The 26,972-nt window shown below is 38.5% G+C and overlaps 2 protein-coding genes and 1 pseudogene across 18 annotated transcripts in view; 2 read left to right on the plus strand and 1 right to left on the minus strand.

The window, feature by feature from the left end:
- The window catches only part of LOC145788218 (uncharacterized), a 624,890-nt gene that overhangs the window by 55,244 nt on the left and 542,674 nt on the right, over window positions 1–26,972 (plus strand). The gene's annotated exons all lie outside the window — the stretch shown is intronic.
- LOC145765794 (U6 spliceosomal RNA) lies at window positions 6,931–7,030 on the plus strand (annotated as a pseudogene).
- On the minus strand, window positions 23,493–26,725 carry LOC145765482 (uncharacterized). Of its 3 annotated transcripts, none has more exons than XM_082577309.1 (7): window positions 26,589–26,725; window positions 25,888–26,188; window positions 25,615–25,781; window positions 25,382–25,510; window positions 24,954–25,212; window positions 24,478–24,563; window positions 23,493–24,318 (listed from the first exon to the last, which is right to left on the minus strand). In XM_082577309.1, the coding sequence occupies exons 2-7, from the start codon at window positions 26,144–26,146 to the stop codon at window positions 24,019–24,021; spliced, it is 1,200 nt and encodes a 399-aa protein (XP_082433435.1). In that variant the 5' UTR covers window positions 26,147–26,188; window positions 26,589–26,725; the 3' UTR covers window positions 23,493–24,018. The 3 variants fall into 3 exon arrangements, with proteins under 3 accessions (XP_082433435.1, XP_082433434.1, XP_082433436.1); XM_082577308.1 differs by having other exon boundaries at window positions 24,954–25,254; XM_082577310.1 differs by lacking the exon at window positions 25,382–25,510 and having other exon boundaries at window positions 24,954–25,254.

The following is a 26,972-nucleotide window of genomic DNA, read 5'->3' on the forward strand; positions in this document are numbered from 1 at the left end:
CATGGTTACATTCCGGTGTTACCAGAGTTAAGATTAAAGTCAGGAAGGGTTAAGGTAAGGGTTAGGAATAAGGTCAGGGTTTTGATCTTTGCCCAGGACTAACAAAAATTTCCACAATACAAGTTTTTGTTTTCAACAGCTTTAAACTTTTCTCAAATTAAGGCAGAATTCCTTATCTGGCAACGCTACTGAGGCTATATTTACACTATAGTATATAGTGTAAATATATCTAAACACAGCCTACAATTATACTGAAATCATGAAACTTCTCTGATCTCTGATATATATATACAGTACAATATTTTTGAGTTTTTAGGGTTTGTTGAATCGTTTTGCTATATTAATGCAAGCAAGTTTCATAAAAGCAGTGCTGGAAAATAATTTTTGTCCTTGTAGCAGGGCCAAATGTCATAACAGTCTAACAGAAATTGAAAAAAAAGTTAAAAGATGAGTGAAAGTGTGATATTTGAGTAAAAAATCATAGGTCTTCACTTCTGTTGAAGTACAAGTACTTTTAACTCTAGACAGAATTAGAAGTGTCCTAGTTGCAGGGCAACCTACTTTTTCCAGCACTGCAGAAAGGTGCTGATTTTCAAATATATGTTTAGTATATCAACAAATATATATATATATTTTTTCTTAAGTTTTTCTTTTTGTTTGTTTTCACTATTTATTTCTGAGCAGTCATTTTTGGCCAGGCCATTCCAATCTTATTCTTGAATTTCAGGAACACTGGAACAGTGTCAATATTGACTCAAACAGGCATTCTGTAGTTATGCAAGGTGTCTGTAAAGTCTCGATACATAGTATAGTGATAGATGTAGGTACATTTACATCATTGGTAGATTGAAAATAGAAATATATTCTACTTTGTTTTCTACTGAGTACTGACCACTTGCTGTGGAAATCAAGAGAAAGTGACCTCCAATCCTGCTTAAATGCAATTTTACTCAAACAAGCAAAGAAAACCAAAGGAGTGAAAATAAAAAGCAACAGCCTATTGAGTATTGATCCAGAAATGAACTTGGTATTTCTTAATATCATGAACCAATAGCAATGCATTCTTCATGTATTTATGAATGTAAAGTTGTAAACACCACTACAATACTGCATTCTTTGTGAAATAATGGAGTGTTAAACCTAATGTATTCTTTGTATTATATTTTAAACAGATCTGATATTAAAATAGAAACACTGTTCAAAACACCATGTGTGCATTGGCCTTGTGGATTAACCCGCACCACAAATTTTGCTTGTGATTTGTGAGATCATGCGACATGTCGCGCTGGGGGGGCCCGGCAGCAACATCTGCACCGGGGCCCGGCAGGGCTCTTGGAGGCCCTGCGTAGGAGCACATGCTGCCGCCCCTGGCTTTCGTTGAAAATGCCGCCCTAAGTAGACTGCAGCAAATTTGAAATAGTTTCATGTTCAAGCAATCGTTTCAATAAAAAATAATTACAAATAATGTGCCGCGTCTCAGAAGTTCTATATTGCTTGAGCAGTGCTGGTCTTAGGGTATTTCGAGCCCTGTGCGGAATGTGCTTTGCGGGCCCCAATGACAATGATCCAATTCAGTAGCGTAGCTAAGTATTTTGAAAGGGAGGGGGGTTTGACGGCCGGCGGCAAAGCCTGACTGCGTGTTCGCCGAAGGCGACACCCAGCGGTGTGGGGTCTGGGGGGCCCCCAGAAAATTTTGAAAAATGACTTTGAATTTTGTGCATTCTGAGCGCATGTTCAACAAAAATTTGGGTATGAATATTAACTGTAAAATGGTGCTGTCCGGTGGCATAGCAAAAGGATAAGATCATGTTTTCTCTGGCATTTTTCGGAAATAAAGCTGAGTCTCCATGTTTTCTTGTTACTAATTCCTAAAGCCGCAACTGACTTCAAGGATAATGGTACTTGCTTGTGAATCGATTTTTTTCCATTGGAAATGGCAAAAATTACTGCATTTCTGAGTAAATTGCGAGCCCCCTAATTTGCGGGCCCTGTGCAATCGCATGGTTTGCACACCCCAAACACCGGCACTGGCTTGAGAAAGAAGCCTCACTGTCTCAGCTTTAAGGCCAAAAATAAAAGACTAAAAATGGACAACAAATGTATTAGGCAAATAAAAGATTAATAGCCGCCTCAAAATTGAACTTTTCGAGCTTTCGCCGAAGCAAAATCAGCGATAATGTCTTCAAAATCAAGTTTTTGAACGTAGTCTCTTTCTATAGAAAGAATCGATAGAGCTGATAGCCGATCATCATTCATGGTAGAACGTAAATACGACTTTATCATTTTGAGCTTTGAGAAACTCCTCTAGATTTATGACGTATTAAATGTTAGTGGCAGCCGTGGCCGAGTGGTTAGCGCGTTGGGCTCGCAGTCGAGAGCCTGCATGTTCGACTCCAGCCACTCGCACTTGCTGTTGTTTCTCTGGGCAAGAAACTTTACGATAATTGCCTCTACCTAGTGATCGATTTCGAGTAATGGGTAGTACCAAATTTAAGTCATAAGTAGACAACCGGAAACAGACATTGCCGTCGGCTGCAGCGTGGGTCAGGTGTACGTCGGAAGGCGTACACCGATGCATAGCGCTCAAGTCCGCTTTCCCGCAATGCAGGATAAAGATAAACAAACAAACAAACAAACATGTTAGGCTACTAAGAATTGAACAACAGACGGAGTAGGCCTACAGGTTACAGCTATCCAACATCGCGCAAGCTTTTTAGCTGTTGTTCTATCCTTAAATTTTTTAAGGGGTGCTAGCTGTCTCTTTGTAAATCATTTTCTTGTTTTACTGTTTATTTATTTTTGCATTAGGGGAAAGTGGGGTGAGTTGAGCAATGGGGTAAGTTGAGCAACCCCTAGTTCCGGGAAAACGGAAAAGCTAAAACAAATTTTTCCGCCACCAAGCTATTTTACCCATAATGCATTTTAAGCCACTATATCGACCTAAACAACTGGAAGCTTTGTTTAGGTTTAGGAATGGTTCCACTTTTTTGAGTTTAGGTGCTTAGGAATAAATATTTGGCAGCGGCGGAAATTTCTGTTTATTGAATTATTAGTAGAGATAGATGAAATTCGTTTGGCAATTGAGGTAGACGTTACATCTGCCTCGGCTTGTAGCCAATAATGTAATATAGTTTTCTAGCAGTCTTTGAAAAAGTTAATATTTTTTTAAAATGGTGGAGGTGGGGTAAGTTGAGCAGTTGCTCAACTTACCCCAAGTTGTAAGTTGAGCATTTGCTCAACTTACCCAGTAAATGACTTAAGACGGCTGATCAGGTCAAGCCAGCTAATTATCTTGTTTTTTCTTTCCTTTTCATGTTAAAGCTACAATTGATGTACAGGTTACCTTTTCAAATATATCGCTTGGTCAGTTAACCGTATCTGTCACTGGCGTAGACCCTATGGTCTCGCCCTCTGCTAATTCAGCAATTTCACATAGAAGCAGTGACGCTAGAAACCTGAGATTTCTTGACTTTTACTTTTTTTTCTTACCCCAACTTTTAAACCCGATCATGTTGGTATCGGATGATTGTGAAGTTCACAATAAACCTTTTGTCACAGCCAGTTATAAAATGCAAGAAATTTGCTGATATTCAATAGCTTGATTGACGGTTTACTATTAGCGTGCGGTTTCATTTTGTGTCTGTCAGTCATAACACGACGGCGCTAAAATTCCATTCTCTACCCAGGCAGCAAAGTCCGTCATTTTTACATTGATTCAACGTCGATTTTGCTGTCTGGTTAGGGAGTTGGTCTTTGACGCGATATGAGTCATTCTTTGCTGGCAGGCATCAATTAGGAAGGTAATTTATTATTTGCGCAAATTGCTTTGTAGTGCAAAAAGTGTATGGAATACTGTTTGCACAGAAACGGAAAAACAAAATTGATGAAATTCTGTGTTCTATGCAAGAGGACTTTCAAAATAAAATGTGAACTGAAAAATTTGACCAAGAAATGGCGAAAATAGGTCAAAAACCGAGTCTTTATCCCCTTTTCTACCTAAAATACACAATCACGAATATATTTTGCGAAATAAATTGATTGAAGTGATAGATAAGGCTTTTGACCAACGGCATACTTTTTCCCGTTGTTATTTGAGCTAAGCCGACGGAGTAATTAGCAATAAGAGAGACGTAGACCTGATGGTCTCGGCCAGTAACTCTTGACGCCAAAAGGAAGCAGTGGCAGATACGGTTAAATCATGGAGATCTATACTACTGGCCATCCCAACGTGGCAACAGCCAAATAATGTGGGGGCCTATACGAAATTTCAATTTACCAACTGAGATAAGTGTTACAACATGAAATCAGCAATTTTCATTGGTCAAGTAATGTTTTTTAGCCTAAAAATTGTAAATACAGTGCTAAAACGTAATTAAGATGTAATATTATTAAATAAGTGGCAAGAAAGCAGGACAATAGCTACATGTTAAGAATACCATGAGAATCAAAATATCAACAGAATCAAGGTACACGAAATCAAGAGTGACCCAACTTTCACAACACTCAGTATGTTAAAAAATTCGTTTTCTAATCCAGAAGTATTTGTTTTTAGTAATAATTCATGCAAAAACGCCTTTTTTACGCCTAATATCTGTTAGTTGCCAAAACTTAATAGGCCCCCACATTGTTTGGCTGTTGCCACGTTGGGATGGACAGTAGTATAGATCGCCATGGGTTAAATACAATGCCACGTATATACCAAAGAAAAACAAACAGGGGAAACATTCAAGATGCTGTGCTGAGGAGTGCAGCAGCTAATTAATGTTATAAATGAAAAATCCGTAAAGCTGCTTCTATTGATCATGGTATTAAACGGATGACGCTGACTCGTTACATGAATCGAGTGAAGAATGCTGTCGCTGCCGTTAATGTGACTTTAGTCAGTAGAGCTATGCAGAGCTAGCTGTGTGGTTTTGCTACCATACCACCCCACAGTCCACACATCGCATCAACTACAGCCTCTAGACAAGGCTGTGTACGGACCGTTTAAGTCGTGGGCCTACTACAGCCTTACGTGATCGGTCTGCAAGAGATTTTTCCAAAAACTCCTCACTATAGCTTAACATTTAAATAGTTTATATGGTGATATATTAAAAATTGGGGCAACCACCCCCTTCCTACAGTAGATACGAAGACCAAAAACATATTCTGAGTGGTATATCAATGGCTCAGTTGCAATAAAGTAGCCTATTAATACTAACTCTGCAACTTAAGAAATTGAAGTTGTCTTGATTTCTTATTAATGTAAGCAATCAACGCCTTGATTCATTGTTGCTCAACTTACCCCATGCTTTTGCTCAACTTACCCCATTAAAAAAGGGTGGGGTAACTTGAGCAACTTCTACAAAACTACTCAGATCAGATGAAATATAAGAAACAAGAAAAATAATTTTGCTTTGAAGCAGGGCCAATGAATATACCTTTAACATCCATGACAAAAATATTCTCTGAACCCTGACACATTTTCAAGAAACGCGGTTTTATAAAAACCTGCTCAACTTACCCTACCTTCCCCTACTTCATTTCACGATCTGTGTGCACTGTGCAGCCTCATTTTGCCGCCCCCTTGCAGCCTGCCGCCCCTGGCGCAGAGCCAGAACCGCCAGGTGGCTGCTACGCCACTGAGTGGAAGGTCTGCGTGTCTTCGATGATGAAATAAAATACTGGCTGCTCTCTAGCAGCCTTCCAGCTTAATCCAGAAACATCATGAATCTGGGGTGGTAAAAGGATAGATCCTTGGACCCAGAGGCTCACACGACAACGACGATTTCAAAAATTTAATAATTGTTTTTGACTTTCTATACGATTGACATTGCCTGTTGGCCTACAGCTTATTAATTTTTGAGCGCAGTTTCAAGAAATGATTTTCGAAGATCTCGGTCATTAGCTTTGACAGGGGGTAGGCAACTTTTTAACCCAGAATAGCCTAATTTTTAGGGCACCTAATCTTTCCAAGGGACTTGGAATTTTAAGGATATTGTATTCTTTAGATTTAGTATGTTTTTTTTCAGAAGTGTCTTAATTGGGGCGCGAGGAGCTGATTGATATCGGACCAGAATTTTTTTGCTCCAGTTTGGAACAGCTGACTCGATGACCAAATATTCTTTCGCTGTTCCTGACTAATCGAATTGAATTATTATTCAACACTGAGCATATTTATGCGTTCCTTTATGTTTACAAATAGTAGGCTATGTTATTGCGATGTAGGCTAAGTTTATTGTGTAGACCAGGGGGCACCAACTTTTTTTGCATGCCGGCCACTTTGGCACTAAGGAGAGCTGTGGCGGGCCGCACTAATAAAATTTTAGGTAGGTTGACTCTTATGCTAGAAAAGAACGCATTTTGTACCCAGTATCCAGCGTTACATGTTGTTCATATTTGTGTTAGAATACCGCAGCAACAAAATTAATCCGACAACGCTACTGCCAGGCCAAGCTCCTTTTACAACACTTTTGACTTTTTTAAGAATGCCTAATAAACGAAACCACTTGTTTTGCGCATTTATAGCGAGGCGAGCGGTTTCATCAGAATATTCATTGCCAAGCAACTAGCAAGAGTGGTGTTGTCACTTCGCTTCACAAAAGATATCTTGCAATTAACAATTTCAGTAAACAAGGAAATGTTTGACACATCGCAATACAGGCAACAATAGTGACCTGCAAACATATCAGCAAAAAATAGCCTCCAATAACAAGGAAAAATAAACCAGGCACCATGAAACAAACGCTTGTGGAAATCACCGAAAAATCGTAATTCTATCATAATTCATAAACAGTCGTCCCTCTAAAAAAGCAATGAGTTGGTTTTTCATCATTTTTGTGAGAGTCTAAACCGTCTTTCTTTTATTATAGCCAACTGTCACTTGCGATGCTTATCAGCGTGGCAAGAATTTATTGATTAACAACATTTTGCAGTAGCCTACTTGCTTCGGCAGTAGGCTACATGTACTAAAATTGGAACGATACAGAGAAGATTAGCATGGCCCTTGCGCAAGGATGACACGCAAAATCGTGAAGCGTTCCATGTTGCTTAAAAAAAAAAACATTTTGCAGTACTAAGTTAAATATTTCCATAATACAATCAGCAAAATTCTTTAAATTTATATATAATATTTTGCCAATTTATTATAAATTGAGTTGGCACACCGACCTATTTTGCCAACAAAAACTTGCACAAAGAGAACACTGCTCGTGAAACACAATAACTGTGAAACGCACACTAGTGTTTACAGGACATTTTCAAACTTAAAATAAACAACTCTATGCTCACAGACATTTTCGAAATCCGAAAACAGACGTTTTAATCAACCACTGGGACAGTATGGTTGGACATCGCATTGCAATAACTTAAGCAACCTCCACCTAGAACTATAATCTGATTACTCGGTCGGTGGAATCGTATGCAAAGCGAAAATACGCTTTCCGGAAAGTTTTTTTTTTTCGTGCTCTTTAACTCCTCAAGAAAAGTATTTTTGGTTATACTTGTGCACTGATACCTTCCGCGAGCCGCAGCGATACAGCGTGGCGGGCCGCCAGTTGGTGACCCCTGGTGTAGACCAGCATGCTTCGCTATGTAGGCTCCTTATAGAATCTGAATAACAAATTGCTATTTCTCTCTCAACGGCCCTGTTTTTGTCAGGCTTTGTCGTGGCCTCCTGGTCAATCAACCAAAACGGCCCTGAAATTTGAAGAAGTATTGATATTGTATTCTATGGATGTAGAGTGTTTTGCTTCAGAAGTGTTTGGATTTGGGGTCCGAAGATCGCTTTGATACCGGCCAGAACTATTCTCTCAAAGGGTTGGTACTGGTAGGCTACTGAGGTTTTGTTCCGGCCTCCCGGTCAATCAACCACAAAGTCCCGGTTAAGCATTCAGTCAGTCAACACCAGGGATACCTAAGAAAACCGGGATGCGAAACTCCGTTTGTCCGCTGAACAACACTAGGGCCAACGCCAAACAGTGCTGCAACTGTTTCTATGCGTAGCGTAGCCTATATCTGATACAGAACTTAGGCTACTGCAGTTTCTGTTTCAAACATTCTAGAAACACTAATACTGGCAGTGGCGTACGCAGGATTTTCTCAAGGGGGGGGGCCATTGAGAGTAGCGTAGCCAGGAATTTTGAAAGGGGGCGTTTCCGCTTAAGACCTCACCCAGCGGCGGGGGTCTGGGGGTCCTCACCCAGAAAATTTTGAAAAACTACTTTGAATTTGGTGCATTCTGAGAGCATTTTCAACAAAAACGTGAGTATGAATATTCCTGTAAAATGGTGCTGTCCGGTGGCATAGCAAAAGAATAAGATCATGTTTTCTACGGCAATTTTAGGAAATAAAGCTAAGTCTCTATGTTTTCTTGTTGTTAATTCCTGGCTGAGATGTTTGAATGTTTGGTATTGGCAAAACTCGCTCTTTTAATGCAGTTTTGTTTAAAATTAGGCAAGTTTTTTTTAGACTGAAACCATCATTCCCAAGCATAAAGAAACTGAAAGCATCATTCTCAATATCGTGACGTCACACGCGTGCCAAAGTGGGGTTGTAACCCCCAAGTCCCAACACCCCCTCCCCTTGGCTATGCTACTGGCCATTGATATCCCAGACGTCTTCATGATATCCCAGTATGGTTTTAGTTTAGACTTTATCCATTTCTCTCTCACTAATATCTATAATAGGCTTACAGAACACTATGCTACATTGGCATACCTGGGGTGGGGTAGGTGGATTGGGCCATGTATTTCGTATTGGCCTAGTCTATAAAACAACATTGTTAATTGCTTTGACAGAGCAATCCAAAACATATTAAATGCTTTAATCTACTTCGTTAACTACTAAAACATTTTAAGGTGGGGGGGGGGGGCATGGCCCAATGCCCTCCCCCCCCACCCCCTGCGTACGCCACTGAATACTGGTATTACACAGCCTGGAAGCAATATTGGTTGACTACATTTTTTTTACACCAACAAACTATGTTACAAAAATAATAATTCAAAAGTCAATAAAGGTGAAAAACCACTTGTTAGAAAATTAAAAACAGATAATAACAAATCGAATACGAAAACCTAAAGGTTGAAGCGGCAATTTTGTTGGAGCTGGCCCTCGTAATTTTTCCAAGCTTTCTAGCCATCGTTGCTGGTGCTTCATGTTTTGGTGCGTTGAGTCTTTTGAGTTCGTTTTTGGCAAAACAGTTAAAAACTATCTCCAAAATTAGTTCAAAATTACAATGTCCTACTCAGTTCTGGCGTAGCATAGCACGATAATGGGCAGACTTTTGTGGGGGAGACCCCCCAAACCCCTTGTTGTTTTTCTTGTCTTGCAAATACACGCTCCCACTTCCATAACTCACCAGTGCCACCACAAGGCACACTAGTAGATTTCGGGAGTGGGAGATGTTGCTCACACGCTTCTACAAGTAGGCTATGCAAAACTGCCAGGAATAACCTATCGGAGGTTTTTTCAGTCTAAGCATAAAAGTTTAAACCAACAACAACAACTAATCACAAATACATGGAATGCCTGTGAATAACAAAACAACTTTTTCCACATCTGACAAAGTTTCATGGCCAACCTCTAGTTGTAGAAAACCTCTCAAACGATTGTGAATGCATCAGATATTGAATTCATCAAAATCTTCAATTAAACAAACGTGTAGCCTATATAGTTTTCCACGAGATGGCAGCAGCAACAAAATTTGGTTAAGTGGCAAAGTTGGTACAAGGCAGCACAGACCATGAATTGCAACAGAAACAAACTTTACAATGACGTCCATGTTGCATTTGAAGCCACTTTTGTAGTCTTCATACTTCCATCTATTTGGACTTAGTTGTTATTTAAGGCATTTATTCAAGTTTTTTTTTGAGAGAAGTTTTAGTTGATTAAGCGGCAACCGCTTGTGGCAGCTTTTTGATATTTCTGAATTTTTTTTGCAGACAGCATTAACCTTTATTTTACCGCATATACTTTATTTTACCGCATATACCGCAACAAAAACGTGGGTATGAATATTCCTGTAAAATGGTGCTGTCCGGTGGCATAGCAAAAGAATAAGATCATGTTTTCTACGGCAATTTTAGGAAATAAAGCTAAGTCTCTATGTTTTCTTGTTGTTAATTCCTGGCTGAGATGTTTGAATGTTTGGTATTGGCAAAACTCACTCTTTTAATGCAGTTTTGTTTAAAATTAGGCAAGTTTTTTTTAGACTGAAACCATCATTCCCAAGCATAAAGAAACTGAAAGCATCATTCTCAATATCGTGACGTCACACGCGTGCCAAAGTGGGGTTGTAACCCCCAAGTCCCAACCCCCCCTCCCCTTGGCTATGCTACTGGCCATTGATATCCCAGACGTCTTCATGATATCCCAGTATGGTTTTAGTTTAGACTTTATCCATTTCTCTCTCACTAATATCTATAATAGGCTTACAGAACACTATGCTACATTGGCATACCTGGGGTGGGGTAGGTGGATTGGGCCATGTATTTCGTATTGGCCTAGTCTATAAAACAACATTGTTAATTGCTTTGACAGAGCAATCCAAAACATATTAAATGCTTTAATCTACTTCGTTAACTACTAAAACATTTTAAGGGGGGGGGGGGGGGCATGGCCCAATGCCCCCCCCCCCACCCCCTGCGTACGCCACTGAATACTGGTATTACACAGCCTGGAAGCAATATTGGTTGACTACATTTTTTTTACACCAACAAACTATGTTACAAAAATAATAATTCAAAAGTCAATAAAGGTGAAAAACCACTTGTTAGAAAATTAAAAACAGATAATAACAAATCGAATACGAAAACCTAAAGGTTTAAGCGGCAATTTTGTTGGAGCTGGCCCTCGTAATTTTTCCAAGTTTTCTAGCCATCGTTGCTGGTGCTTCATGTTTTGGTGCGTTGAGTCTTTTGAGTTCGTTTTTGGCAAAACAGTTAAAAACTATCTCCAAAATTAGTTCAAAATTACAATGTCCTACTCAGTTCTGGCGTAGCATAGCACGATAATGGGCAGACTTTTGTGGGGGAGACCCCCCAAACCCCTTGTTGTTTTTCTTGTCTTGCAAATACACGCTCCCACTTCCATAACTCACCAGTGCCACCACAAGGCACACTAGTAGATTTCGGGAGTGGGAGATGTTGCTCACACGCTTCTACAAGTAGGCTATGCAAAACTGCCAGGAATAACCTATCGGAGGTTTTTTCAGTCTAAGCATAAAAGTTTAAACCAACAACAACAACTAATCACAAATACATGGAATGCCTGTGAATAACAAAACAACTTTTTCCACATCTGACAAAGTTTCATGGCCAACCTCTAGTTGTAGAAAACCTCTCAAACGATTGTGAATGCATCAGATATTGAATTCATCAAAATCTTCAATTAAACAAACGTGTAGCCTATATAGTTTTCCACGAGATGGCAGCAGCAACAAAGTTTGGTTAAGTGACAAAGTTAGTACAAGGCAGCACAGACCATGAACTGCAACAGAAACAAACTTTACAATGACGTCCATGTCGCAACTGAAGCCACTTTTGTAGTTTTCATACTTCCATCAAACTTATTTGGACTTTGTTGTTATTTAAGGCATTTATTCAAGTTTTTTTTTGAGAGATGTTTTAGTTGATTAAGCGGCAACCGTTGGTGGCAGCTTTTTGATATTTCTGAATTTTTTTTGCAGACAGCATTAACCTTTATGTTACCGCATATACTTCCACTTGTCAGATTTGAGTAAATTTTTGATGTTTTGTTATTATTGTGATAAAAAATTGTTTTGTGACGGTTAGAGAAGTTATACAGGTGTCTAACGGAAGTGACGTCGTCTTCCCTTTGTGGAACATTGGCAGTTAACCGTACAAGATCTTCAGCTTTTTTCTGCACTTACTTAGAACTACTTCTGTGTAGTTAGAGTTACGGAAACACTCAAATAGTTAAAAAAATTTTTTATTTATTTGTAGTTACTCACTAGTGAGTGTGATAACCTTTGAAACAAATTTTATCACACTCTCCATGGAGGCTGGTTGCATAGCCGAGTGGTGAGAGCCTTGGTTCGAAGTTCGATAGGGCGCCAGTTCGACACCGCTCAAAAGCATGTGGCTGTGTCTTTAATAAGACACTTAAAGGCGTGCCGTCGATTGCGAGTGGCGCCCCTTCGACTATTTAGATTTCTCTCATGTTTATGAGCAATAAGGTGCTTTAGGGTGAAATACCTACGTTCCTTCTCAAGACTATGGCGAACCGACCCCACGGAGACGGATGTTGGACTTTGTGCAATTACTTCTGGAATGTCGCTACATCGCCATCGGCTACATCGGACTTGTGTTGCTGTGGACCTTAGAAAATGCCGTAGACCATCAAAACATTGAGTCGTAGTTCAGCAGCAGCAACATTTTGTTCAGTTCTGAAACGTTCAGAAGGCACATAATTACTTGCAGGGCTGTGTTAATCGCTAACCGGGGCTCTCAGCTCTTTAGGGAACCACTCATTTTAGTCTGCATAATGTGTCTTGACTATACAACCGTTTACGCGCCAAGGTTTCCATTAGGGGAACATGAGATTAAAGTCACGTACAGTTATGCACGAATCGAATTCTAATCTTTTCTTTTTTGTATGCTGTTGCTGAAAAAATAATATTTCTAATGTATGCGTAAAAGTTATAATTTTTGTAAACATTGTACTTTCTAAGAGCACTAATTTTACTAAAAAAGCGACTTTTTAATGTTCCCAAAATGGGAACGTTGGCAACATCTGGTACACAAAAGCTACGGCTTTCTGACATAGGGATTATAGTGAGATGTTTGCAATCCAGCTGTGTTTTGAAGTGCGCATCAGCGATACTTCTAGCGTGGTATTCCTGTAATCGCTTTCTGATCTATATCTAACAGTGATATGACCTATATTTTTTAAAGTTTGTTGGAGATCAAGGACTTCAAAAAAGGACAAGTAAATGTTCCCTCATCTGCAAGAAAACATGGCAGAAACAGCCTAGAAGGACATATGACTATACCGTTCCGATGGTACTGTACTGTAGTCTGCACCAGATACCGATGCGCCAGATGGAAGTCGGTACCGATGCGCCAGATGGAACGATAACTGTGTCGTCACCGTTGCAAGTAATTACTATGGTGTTACACCAACGCAAACCGTCCAACAAAGGGTGAAGAACAAAAAAAAGAAATCAGTTGAGCAGCCATTTTTTATTACGATCTACAACCGATGAATGGGTGGCGTAGATGTATGCAACGGGCTACTCTCTTCCTATATACCACGACTTCGGTCCAAGAAATGGTGGTGGAATCTTTTTGCCCACATTGTCAATTCATCAGTTGTGGCTGCTTTCTGCTTTTACAACCATATGAATAAGTCCACTGTAAACCATCTCCAATTTAGGAGGGAGATCGCACGATCATTGGAAAAGATGGAAATGCCAAAGCTCCACCTAAGAGGACCAACTGCGCCCCCGAAGGCAACCGTAAGATTTGACGCTGTAAATCATATCCTTGTATCATACTCACACTGACGATGTGTAGTGTGCATAGTCTATGACAGAGATGGGCACGGTACAATTTAAAAGTACCGCGGTACCGGTACTCGGTACTGGTCAAAAATAGTACCGCGGTACCGGTACCGGTACTATTTTCAAAAAGTACCGCGGTACCGGTACGGTACTCGGTACGGTACTTTTTTAAATACAAGTTACAAGACTTGGAATGATGAATTTTTTTTGTGATTGCAATCGAAATAATCTTACATTTAAAACCACAAATGCGATTCATCTCCATCCCAATTATATTAACAAGTAACAGCACGCGCCATGACAATGTTCATATTCTACACAAAGACTGCTCAACCAGCCCTTTGGTAGGCACGCTAAGCTGAATGGAACAGATCGGAAAATAAAGTCACAAGTCTCTTGATTTTTCTCAGTATAAATGCATCAATTTAAGGTAGGCATATTAATACTTGTTAGTTTATAGACTTATAGTTAAGGGCCAACACAACATGCCGTATAGAAAGCTATATTGGAAGTGAAGGCCATTCAACATCAGAGGTGCAAAGTAATGAAAGTAGTGTTACTTAAGTAGCAATAAAACAAAAAAAACTGGTATCCATCTAAAATGGACTGGCTTGCAATTAGCATAAAAATTAGCATAAACATAAAAGCAACTTGCAAAAAATAAAAGACAGTGACACTATAATTCCTTTTTACTTTTATGTTAAGTAGCAATGTTCAGTAACTAGTACTTTTTGAGTAGGCTGGTTTTATTTCTCATTACTGTACTTTCTACTTTCACTTGTTTAGTTTTATGCCAAAGTAACGTTACTCGAGTAATTTTATATTTTGTCAAGTAGAAAGTTGTAACTTTGATAAAAATCTGTTAAAAAGGTATCATTTCTAAGATAAAAAAATATTTTAAAGAGAAATTGTTAAAAATGAAAAGTTTATCTTCCTAAGACCTAAATGATTCATTAAAAATTAACCTATTAAGTGAGATATTTTATGACTAAAAATATTGGTATTTTGAAATATTTTTTCAAAACTTGATGAAATTACAGTCCCCAACACTTTACAAAAAAAAATTTGATAAGACCCTAAAGTTATAGGCCTATTACTTTATAACTAATTGGGTATTTAGTAAAAGTTTGGGGCAAGCCTGTTCTAGGCATTCGCTTTCAAAAACAGTAGCATCTCAAAATGAGTGTCACTTAATCCAGCTCGTTTCGGCCTCAAAATATCTTTAGCAGTGGAAAAAACTCTTTCAATAGCAGCACTTGAAGGGATTGCAGTGTTTGTTTTAATAAACAATCTTTCTATCGTCGGATGCTTGAAGCATGCATCTGTGATGCATCTCTGAGGACTCATTTTGAGAAATTCATCAACCAGTTTAGATGCACTTTGTCGTCGGCTTCTCGGTTGCTCAAATAAAAAACCGAAAAACTCGTCTTGCTGAGCAACTTCTTCTAAGTCGTCGCTGCTTCAGCTTCATTCTGACCTTCTTGCTCAAGCAAAGATTCAAGCTTGCTGATCAACTGAGTCTTGATGCTTTTCGCTATGCTTTCCGAAAGAAATGAATATCGTTCATCCATGTTCGATTGTGGGATCAACGAGAGCCGAAAATGTGAATGCAACCCCATGGCGAGTTGATGATCAGTGCTGTGGAGTACGTGATGAAATCTCGTTTGGATGGCTTCCATCAAAACTGTCACTAACGGGCAACGGCAAGCAAACACCAACGATATTGTTAGATTTCAGTTCTTCTAACTTTTTCAATGCCGTAAACACGGATTAAATCGTTACGGAGTTAACATTGTTGAAAAAAAAGTACCGATAAAAGTACTGGGTATTTTGACCAAAAAAGTACTGGGTATTTAGGCAACCGGTACAAATTTCAAAAAGTACCGCGGTACCGGTACCGGTACACAAAAAGTACCGCGGTACAGTACCGCGGTACAATTGTACTCGGTACTGCCCACCTCTGTGCATAGAAAACACAAGATTGCGATGTCTAAAATGTGAAAAGCGTATGCATAAAATATGCAGTGATATAAAAAATAAAGCGAATTACGCTTAGCATTGTAAACAGTCCTTGTAGATTTACTCAATGTGTATTTTGTTGTTGAAGTTTTGCTTCTTTATACCATCGCGCCAGTAAACAACCTTCGTATTAAACTTTATGCGATGGCGAATGCTTTTCGAAAAATACTCTGTTTTTGACCTACTTTAGATGCCAACGTTCCCATTTTGCGAAAATAATAAAAAACAAATAAACTGTAAATAAATTCAAAATCCAAGCTGGTATTATTCTTAGTTTGACTGAAAGACACCACGTTTTAAAAAATTGTTTTGAAATGACCACAGGAAGTCGTCGCCGTCAGTATAAAGGGTTAAAATAGAAAAATTTGCAACAGCAACTCGATATAATCAAGAGCTTAAATCAGGGGTTCTTAACCGGGGGTAAATTTACCCCCTGGGGGTAAATATCACTTACCGAGGGGGTAAATTTACTGAATCATAAATTAAAGCAAACTTCATTGTTTCAGTTATTAAAAAACTGGTAGTGTTGCACTCGATTTTGATTCAAATTTATGCTGTTCTCCTTTATCACACCGAAGTTCGGTGGCTCTCTAGGGGTCTTGTTTTGTCTCGAGTTTTTGAACTACATGGTGAAATCGAGATTTTTCTTCGAAAACGCAAATCCCCGTTGAGTAAGCATTTTGGCGACAACAAATTTATTGGTGCATTGGCTTACTTGACAGACACTTTTTCAAGCTTAAACCAGCTCAATATGCAAATGCAAGAAAAAAGTGTTACCATTATAGATGTACGTGATAAAATTCAAGGCTTTCAGACAAAATTAGATCTGTGGAGTAGAAGAGTTCAAAAAGGAATTTACGCAAATTTTCCAACATTTGATGATTGGAAAGTCAGTAGAAGTCGCAACGAGATTTCTGACCTCGAAGTCGAAATATGCCAGCACCTTGCCGCCTTAAAAAAAAACTTTGACGGTTACTTTGAAGGTGAAAGTTTTAGCGGTAGCCTACTGCTCTTTGGATAACTCATCCCTTCGAGGCCAAGTTTGAAAGTATTGCTGACGATGATCTTTGCAAAGATGAATTGATTGATCTTCAATGTTCAACAACGCTTTGTTCTAAATTCTTATCGTGCAATGGTGACTTTCCCAAGTTTTGGTGTGGATTAGTCGAAGAGTTTCCTACGTTGACTAAGCGTGCATTTAAAGTTATTATACCTTTTTAAACAACTTATCTGTGTGAAGCAGGGTTCTCTTCATTATTAACTATTAAAACAAAATTTCGATCTCGCTTAGTTCCCAAAGACGACATGCGAGTAGCTCTTTCAACGACTGTTCCAAAAATCTCCAAAATTGTTCGTGGAAAGCAAGCACAAAAGTCTCACTGATTGACTGTTCAAATTGCGTGTAAGTTATTAATAAAAGAAAAAAAACTAAACATTCTTGTGTGCTTTTATCATACTTATTTAGGATATTTGAGTAGACATTATTTTTCACAGAACCCCGTCAAGAACAATCGTGTCTTCGGCAAATAAACAGCTTGTTTTTGATATTAGCCAAGGTAAATCCAGACAAAAAAGGATGTTTTGCATTTCTTCGCACTGTTGACTGGACACGATGCATCACAAGGGGCCACCAAAACGGTGGGGTAAATTTTACTTTTTTTATTCGGCAAGGGTAAACGAAACAAAAAAGGTTAAGAACCCCTGGCTTAAATTGTCCAATGCCGTATTTACTGCTTCTCAAACCCTCGGCTGGGGGCCACCTCCATCTAGGGGTTCACCCATACTTAGTTTGTGCAGCGCTTTTCGGGTTGTAATTTCGCATGTACGATAACATTCAATCAGGAATTTGTTTTCCATTTTTGCAAAATTTTCTCGCTTGCTTTGCTTGATGAACAATATTTTATTCACTTAATCAGCGATGTTGAGCAATAGGCATGTATAGTTTCAAATGTGGATTAAGGGAATAAAAAGCTTTTTGTGTCCGACAAAACACTGCTCACTCAAATAGCCCAGTTAATTAACAATTAAAATGGCAAATTTCAGTATTAATGGAAATATGCTATAAAGCAGTGGTTTAGTGAGTGCTGATAGAAGTGCAAATGTTAGTCAGCAGTCTAAGTTAAGCATTGACCAACAATCCGCCGTCTCAAAAGGATTAATTGAACATAATCAACATCGCCTTCTTAAAAGATTTAACTCATTTATATGATTTGTTTTAGTCACGAAACCTATTCTTTGTGCGATGTCGTTTGAAAGTTCAAACGACGCACCATTGCGTTGCAACGTACAGTTTGCAAATCACAGTAATACACAAACAAATCACAACCAATTTTGAAATTTCGTACTTTATCAATTATGCTGCAAACTCGGAAAGTTTCACGGACCCACTGAAATCGCTTCGCAGACTCCCGGTTGAGAACCACTACTATAAAGTGAAGTGAGCGGCGAACATACTGTAGGTAAAGCGAAGGACAGGACATCTCAGATAGATTTTCAAAGTTTTAGCCAGCTGAAAGGCTACACCATAGCCAAAAAAACAGGCTATAGGCTACAAATTTTCAAGAAATAAATTATTAAAATCATTGTGTGGTCGTGAATGAATATTTTTTTTGAAATGGTAAGCTAATTTCAATTTTAAACCAAACCTTCAACCCAAATCTAATTTTTTGAACTGTGTTATTTAGCCTACAAAGCGACTTATGGTTAGCTGACATGCAAATTGTGCATCTTGATAAAAAACAACATTATTGCGCCAAATCTGCCTAGAAAGTGATCTAAACAATATCCTATTTGCCAAAATTTACTTGGGAGCAATTCCCACATTCCCTTTATTTTTTGGACATAAACTTTTGCATCGTCCATTTATGTTATAAATTTTGCTTTGTTAAAACTTTAGTCCTTCTCCAACTTTTTTCCAGATCCGCACTGCATTGTCGACATTCGAGTAGTTGAGCGGCTCACACGATGTGGGTCTTAATGTCAGTCGGAGTGCTCGCTTGGGGGTGCAGAAACCTTGAAGTAAAAAAGGTGGTTAAACGTGTTTGAACAGCACCAAAAAATTTGTTTCTTTTGTAAAACAACGGAAGGAAAAAGGGCAAGGCTATAACATTTTATACCTTTTCAAGTATTACCGATTCATTATTTATGCATGTTATTCAGAACCTAATAATAATCCTAACAGGCCTAATGGTAAACAGCCTGTTAAGCTTTGAGTAAATAGTAACTGCATTTGATGTAATTCACTTTGCTTGGCATTGAGCACTTTTTGCAAAATTAATTGTATTTATTGTTTTATTTGAACTTTGTTTTAACTTTAAACTTGGTAGTTTGTGACGTCAAAGACGATTAAATGAAAAGTTTCAGGAGATTGAGTTAAAAACTGTCACGGCAAAGTTTCAATGAAATTTATTTTCCATCGATTTCTGGCAACAAGTGAATTACTTGGCAACTGGCGTTCTGTTGAGCAATATAGATGTTTTGTAACAAACATTTGAAGGTGTGAAGATAGCTGACAATAAATTAAAATCCATTATTTTGTGGTAACTTCTGTCCTCTTGGGTATGTTGCTTGTGTTGCATCTGAAGGGTGGATGAAACTTCTCTCACAAATTGTATGAACATGAGAATTCAATATATGAACGTTCACATTGCTTAGCCGACTACCCTGTGACGAAATGAGAAAATTTGCAAAATTATAACCATGATGAGTTTCAAGATATGACGTCTTTGGAAACTCTTTATAAAGGGCCATTATGTTATTGTTAGGCTATTTTGGGACACTGCGCTACAATGAAAGAATTGATGAGATTTATAGATTGTTTGATTTGCAAGCTCAGCATTTGATTCATTGAAAGCAGCATCGATTATAAAAACGACTTCAATGCTTTTATTGTAATTTCGCAACTTTCTAGTTTATCTCACAAGTTAATAAACGCTGTCACAGAAAATTTTCCATTCGCACATAATTTGTGGAAGCAACTTTTCAATAAACCAACAATCAACTGAATGAAGCTTTGTGTGTTTCTGCCTGGTTTGATTTGTTCGTTTTAGTTTAAATTTCTTGGAAATGTTCTGCAAGCGTATATTACAATGTTGAATAGAAGGAAGGTCTTTGATATATTGTAAGCAGTATTGAGCAATTTATGAAACGGTTTATCAATTTTGTATAATGAAATTATTTTCTAATTTACTGTTTACTTATCAACAATGTCCTTATGTTTCCAACCAAAGTATAGGTACTGCGTTCGCTATTGTTACATTGGTAAGCTATGGCTTGTGGAAAATTCCACTTCTGTATAGGTGGGTTTTACTTCCTTGTATGGCAATGAGAAGTTTTAAACAGCTTTGATTAGTTTAGAAAAATAATCTACAACATTAAATTTATTACCGAATAATCATAAGTTGATGTTGTTTTTGCGTTGGATAACCAAGTAGAAAATAAATAACACGTTGGACTGACTAAAAATAAGTGGGACCCATTGCGCTACCCTTCGCCGGGCGGAGGCTCATGGAGCTGTAAGCATGGGCCCTCTTTCAGACTAGGTATTCTACAGCAATATACGTATCCAAAGTCAATTATTTGTCACGTAATATAAGGTTGTGTGAGTTGTTGTTTTACTGGTTATTAATCAAATAAAAAAGTAATGGTTTGACTTTGCTTTTACAACAAATACACTTACAAACAACATGATGGCAGCAGTAGCTGCTGTGACAAATTCATAGCAATTGGTCTGCATAACTTGCTTTTCCTGAACATTGCGTTTATAAGCTATATTTATGTTTTGATTTTATATTATCAATTTTATTTTGTGTTTTTTTATTTATATTTTAATTTTATGTTGTGTTTTATTTTATTCTACAAACCTATAGCAACTGGTCTGCATACCTTGCTTTTTTGTACAGTGTAAGATCGTCTAACGGTGCGGGTTGCCTAATGCTACACCCGATCTTCACTGAGTTGATTCTATTTGAATAAGTTGTGACATAATGCTTATAGGCTACCACCTTGTAAATGAAAGACGATCTTACAAACAGTTCAGTTTGGTTTTATTTCCGACCATCACAACGAAAAATAATAGAAACGTTGCGTTTATATAAAATATATTAAATTCGTTGGAGTTTACCTGGTGCCGAAGATGATAGAAAACCTCTCAAACGATTGTAAATGTATCAGATATTGAATTCATCACAATCATTCATTAAACAAACGTGTGTATAGTTTTCCACGATATGGCAGCAGCAATATAGTTTGGTTAAACCACAAAGTTGATACAAGGCAGCACAGACCATGAACTGCAACAGAAACAAACTTTACAATGACGTCCATGTCGCAATTGAAGCCACTTTGTAGTTTTCATATTTCCAACTAATGGACTTGTTCGTTTTACCATTCTTTAAACTATGGCTTGTGACGTCATACAAGATTAAATGAAAGTTTCAGTGGATTGAGTTAGAAACTGACATGGTAAAATTTTAATGAAATTGATTTTCCATCAATTTCAGGCAACAAGTAAATTACTTGGCAACTTCTGTTGAGCAATGTAGATGTTCTGTAATAAACATGTGAAGATGGAAAGATAGCTGACAATAAATTAAAGGTCATTATGTAAGTTCTGTCTACTTAGATGAGTTCTGGCGTCTCACCTGGAAGAGTTCGGCATGCCACAGTTTGAGAACCACTACTCTATTGTATCTAACTCGGCTGGAATCATACCAAGACTTGAAGATGTGTAGCAAGAATGCCTTGCTCAAGCGCACACTTCGAAATTCGAACCAGCGTCTATTAACCTTGCGTTGTTTCAATGCAGAAAGTCAGGTCCTTCAACTAAGCAATCTGGGCGAACTTTGTGAAACTTTAGGGAAATAATTTGTGTTCAGCTCTTTCGTTGAAAAACTAACGCTTTGTTTGAAGTTCTCAGCTCTTTTCAGTTCTTGGTTTATTTTATTTCAACTCATTTTATTTTGTTTCCTAATGTTTTCTAAATCTTTCCAGAATATTTCCTTTACCTTTGGTTTGTTAGAAAATCACCCACGATTTGTTTTGAGTTAGCTACAAACTGCTGTATATGTTGGAAGTCACGCTTCATTTGTGATTTCCTGAGGCTATTTATTCCATGCGATGCAACTTGAGTTATCCTACATATCTTGTATAATTTCTATTATGCTTACTGTAAGTCTGCTGCAATAAGCCATTACTTTATTACTTCTTAAGTAGTTTTCTGCTGACCCAAGTGGCCCATGACCCCGTAAACACTTTGGGTCTCTAAAATTATTTTAGGTCCAAAAGTATACCTTGGGGCCTGGACAATCCGTGTCAACGCTGTTTGCTTTCAATATCTATCATTCTTGCCTCTGCACAAGGATTTTAATGTTGCAAAATGTATATTGTTACTACTATTGAAGTAAGTCATCCAAGAAGGCAGGAGTACAGTGCTTTTGTGTGTATACTCTAACGCAGTGGTTCTCAACATTTTTGTCTTGGCGGACCCCTTTTTGGTACATTCGAAGCGGTCGCGGACCCTCAAAAACTTTTAGCTGAAACTTTGGTATATCGCTTCTCCTATGATGGAATCAAATGTTTCATCAGTTTCGAAACGATACACTCAAAAGACTTTGCTGAACTCGAGACGCACTTATGACGATTGATGACATTGACGAAATTTTGTTATGAGCAATATGTCGGCACACAGGATAAAAATTAGTAGGCCTAATCTATATGCTGATTTAATGTTTTTCTATAAATTTTATCAAAAATTGATAAAAACTTTTTAACCGTTACAAAGAACTTTCCCCTTTTTTTCATTTCTAATCAATATTAGGTTAATTCGTTATAATCTTTGTCATTGCAAAACTGTGAGTGGTGATAGACTGCTGATTAACGTTTGCAGTTCTAAGTTAAGCATTGATCGTTAATCTGCTAAAAGAATTAAGTTGAACAAAGCCTTATTAAAAAATTGATTCATTCATGTGATATTTGTTTAGTTACGAAACCAAACTTTTTTGCAATGTCTTTTGAAAGTTCAAACGCCGCACCAGTGCGTTGCGAAGCACAGTTTGAAAACCACGGTAATACACAAATAAAGCACAACTAACCAATTTTTGAATTTCGTAATTTATCAATCATGCTGCAAACTCGGAAACCTTCACGAATCCCCTGGATCAGCTTCACGGACCACCGGTTGAGAACCACTGCTCTAACGGAATAGCGAAGATTTACTGGTGTCGTTGATTTGAAATAGTTATAGCCTTCCAATTCATTATCGACAATACAAAACTTTATGACGTAATCAATGTGAGCAAATATCCAGCTTACGTAGCAGCACTTTTTAAATCGCCAAAAGCGTTATACAAAGTAAAAATGAGTGGATCCCTTGTTGCCAGCCTGGTGGTTAAAGGAATGGTTATCACTGGCCTGCGTTAGGTATTACCATGGAGTCCGGTCTCGGTGGCACACCATGCTGGAGCAAGTCTTTTAGGCACAGACAGTTAGGCGCTGGTCTAATAGGCGCGCACTCTGTGGCGTCTGGATATTTAGGTGCGGAACACTGTGGCACCCGGTCATTTAAGTGCCATTCCTAGTGAAGTCTGTAGATTGTATCAGCTTGCCAGAAAATTATATCATGGCTTCCGTGAGTGACGCTGCTTAAACCGGCAATGCTTTTCACACAAAATGTTATATTGAACAGAAAAATATATTGTTGTTTTATTACGTGTGTTCGGCATTTATTTGCTGTTAGTCCAGGTTTGCGTCGGTGAAAGCTTTATCAATAAATTATTCAAGTTTCCGAACATTATTGAGTTCACTTTTAGTTAGGTCAAATAATAACTGCACTAAACATCACTAAAAAAAACATACCGTAAGCGGGTGGTTAAAATTTTGGTGTGCAGTGCCTGAATTTGCAAGTAGGCTACAGCAAAGAACCCACAGCAAGCTCTTTTGTTTGAGAAGGTAGGCTACACGAGGTGGAAGGATGAAGATTTTTATTATACAATTAATAAATACGGAAAATGCGCAATTAAACACTGCAAATAAATAAAAAAACACGATGAACCATGGCCACCTGGAGATGCGGCCTGATTTGTCACATTTTGCAGATTTTGATTGCAGCTACTGCTAGTGCTTGACTGACATTTTTTGAGATGTTTTTACTTTTTGCGGTTTCCTAATGACATAAAACTTTTTTTGTTGCCTTGGGGAAGCAGTAGCAAATGAGAAAAAGGAAGTTGAAAAACGCTAAATCAGACTGTTATTGAAAAATTAACAGTCTGACTAAAATCTTCGAAATCAAATTTTTATTGTTTTTCAAAATGTGAGAATGTTAAAACCTATTGTGTCATTTGGGGAAAAGAGAAAAGAAAGCGTAAAAATATAATTTTTAGGAAAATTTATTTAAACGTTCGCCCAAAGTTAGAAAAACCTGGAAATTTCTGCAAAATGTGACAAATCAGGCCGTATCTTTAGGTGGCCATGGATGAACATAAAAAAGGTAATTTGAAATGTTAAGGTCCCATGTGGAAGTTGTGGCTCACTCCTCGAAGAAACTCCCACATTGTTTGACTGGGGCCGCCACTTCTCCCGATGAAGCGATTCACCAAAGTAAACAGCCTTTTGTCTGCATCTCTGTACTTTCTACGCTTTGCTGGCGGAGCATATCCAGCAATTATTTGCTCGTACTCCAGATCACGAGATTTTTGCACCTTCCGCAAACTGTCGATCAATTTCCAAAGTGTTGGGTGGTCCATTTCCAGCTCACTTTGGATTCTCCTGTGTGCGGCCTCGGCATGGTTGTTTGTTCGATCCTAAAAACCAACACTGCATTACCATATGGATGATGAGTCATAGCAACCTATTGTAAAGTAACGTATAAGCTACTCTACACCAAGGCAGGACGCATTCTTCTGCATAAGTCTGTGCCTAAACCGCGAATCATATCTGGTTCAGTGGTCAGTGTAGCCTACCTGGTCATGAAGCACTCGGTCGTGAACGTTCCACATTTCCAATGGAAACATGGGGTTTCGTCTCCCGCCACCGTTTCGTCGTCGGCCTAAACAAAGCAAGCAATGGTTACGGTGAATTAAGCTGTAACATCAAGTAAGTTAGACTAATTCAAGAAGCAGTGTCTTAAAATTGCGTTGTTATTGCGTTACTATTATTGCTAGCGTGTTTCCTTTACTGTGCTTGTGGCTGGCTGGTTACTACGTGACTCTGCTTACTCGATGAGTCTGCTACTCACATTAAAGTGCAGCGGCTAGGAGAGCGTTGCATGATGTTTAGTATGAGCGCATCTTTTATTATCGTTCTACTTTATGTTCCATAGAGTTAAGTTTGCAACCAGCTTATTAAAGCCTTACAAAGGTTAACTTAAACTAAATGTATTTTAGTACAGATGCAATAAACTACCTAAAGCTCAAACCTAAAGCAGCTCAATGCTCACCTACATAGTTGTCTTCCAACCAATCGATCAGAAAGTGCAATTCTTGCAAGTAATTTTCCAAAGCTGTCAATGCTTCTTCCACGCGTGCAATTGGAACGAAAGCTACCGCCATTAATGTTTTGCAATGAAGCGCGTACTCAGAGTCATTGCGGTAACGCCGAATAGCTCCTGGTATTGAGTTGAGGTGCTTTTGCATGTTGTGGGTGAGATGATACAAGCACCCGAATATTTGCGTTGACGGAAATGTGTCCTTGGCTGCCTGGAACGCCGCTGTTTCAAAATCCATTGAAATTCCTATTGGCTACAAAAGACGTCAATAAGGTCTAGGCGTAAATTTGCAACTGCAGTCTGCAACTGTGCATGAGCGTAAAGCCAGTGGTAACATAAAAATCAGTAAAAGCTGCAATAAGGCAATTCATTGGACTTACGTTTAGTGTTGGCATCAACTGGCGCATTATTTCGAAAAAAGCTTGATATTTCCGCCTGCTTTTATTCGGTAGTAACGCGTACAGCAGAGACAGCACCCAACCTTGTCTCTTTACAAGAACTACGTAGAGCTATGAAACCATAAAAAGGGTAAGGATTTAAAACTGTGATTTTTCAAAATCTGATGTTCTGGACAACGCAACATTGACATAACAATGACGTAATTTACTTTTACCTGCCCTTGGTTGTACAGAGGTGGTGTGATGCTAAACGTTCCATCCATAAACAGGTGATTAGCATCAGTTGGGTTGCTTGCCCATGTCAGATTGCTTTCCCTTCCGAAAACTAGTATTCTCCGGCTTCCTGTGGCGGCACCCGTGTCGTGCAGTAAAAAGTTTTCTTCTAAAAATACACCATTTACAACTAGCTGCGTTGGCAATTTGCCCAAGACATGAAGTGATCAGCTATTAATTATGGGCCTATTGCTTTAGAGAGCAAGCTTACTTACCTTGCCCAGAAACTGGACAGTAAGACCGGTATTGCTGAGGTATAACAAGTTCCTCCAGTGTTTGCGGATTGGGCGGCACGCCGCTTGCACTATTCCTCTTTCTTTGTATTGTTCGCTTTAAACTAGCTTTCCTTATACCGGTTAAAGCAGCTTCACTCACGGAAGCCATGACTCCGTTGATCATTTGAGCAGGTTGTTCTAAGGTTGCCACGGCGCGGTCCCTGACATGATGCTTCACCGTTTTAATCTCCACAGTCATGGCACTGGAATCGTGGTTGTGTCGATTGATTTGTTTGATGATCTGAAAACAAATCTAGCGTTTTTCCAGCCCGCTTTGCAAATTACAGAGTATCACAAGGCAACAGTAGAAGTAGGCCCATAAACTTATAATTGCACAAACTGTGCACTGTAGCCCGATAGATCACTCTACCAATTACAGCTTGATTAAAAACCACTTTCATTCGCGTGTAAAAAAATATTACATGTGAATTAATACGAAAATCTATCTACGGTAATAGTTTTTAATGTAGGCTACAGTTTTTCCGGCTGTAGTTTAATCGCTTTGGACATCTCAAGTTTGCACACATTATAGCATTAATTAATAAAAGTTGTGGGCTTTTAAATATTTTGAAAGTCATTTAACACACAAGCACTGGTTTACTATTGACCTAGTCAAGAAAAGCATTTATGTTAAAAAATACCTGAATGCACTATTACTTAGCGCTGCCTACTCCTAGAAGACAATTTCGCATCCCGTAGCCTACTACTAGAAATCCTTGTAGCCTACGCAGAGGTGGGCAATTTTTCCAAAGTAGCGGTAAATGCGCTACTTTTTGCCCACCTCTGAGCCTACGATTGCAACATGACTTCTTGCTAATAGACTAATCTATATTCACAGCAATTTATTCAGTGATAGCCTACGGCTTAGCTTAAAATATCTTTGTTGATACAAATCAACTTTCAGTGCCTTTTGAAAAATAATTTCTAGCGAGAAAATTGCAACATCGATAAGACTTTGTTTAATAATAGTTAGGCTACGTAGCCCAGGCCATATTACCTCGTTTGTTGTAGTATCAGTGTGAATT

This window comes from Aplidium turbinatum, chromosome 2, assembly GCF_918807975.1.
Source record: "Aplidium turbinatum chromosome 2, kaAplTurb1.1, whole genome shotgun sequence".
Taxonomy (NCBI): domain Eukaryota; kingdom Metazoa; phylum Chordata; class Ascidiacea; order Aplousobranchia; family Polyclinidae; genus Aplidium; species Aplidium turbinatum.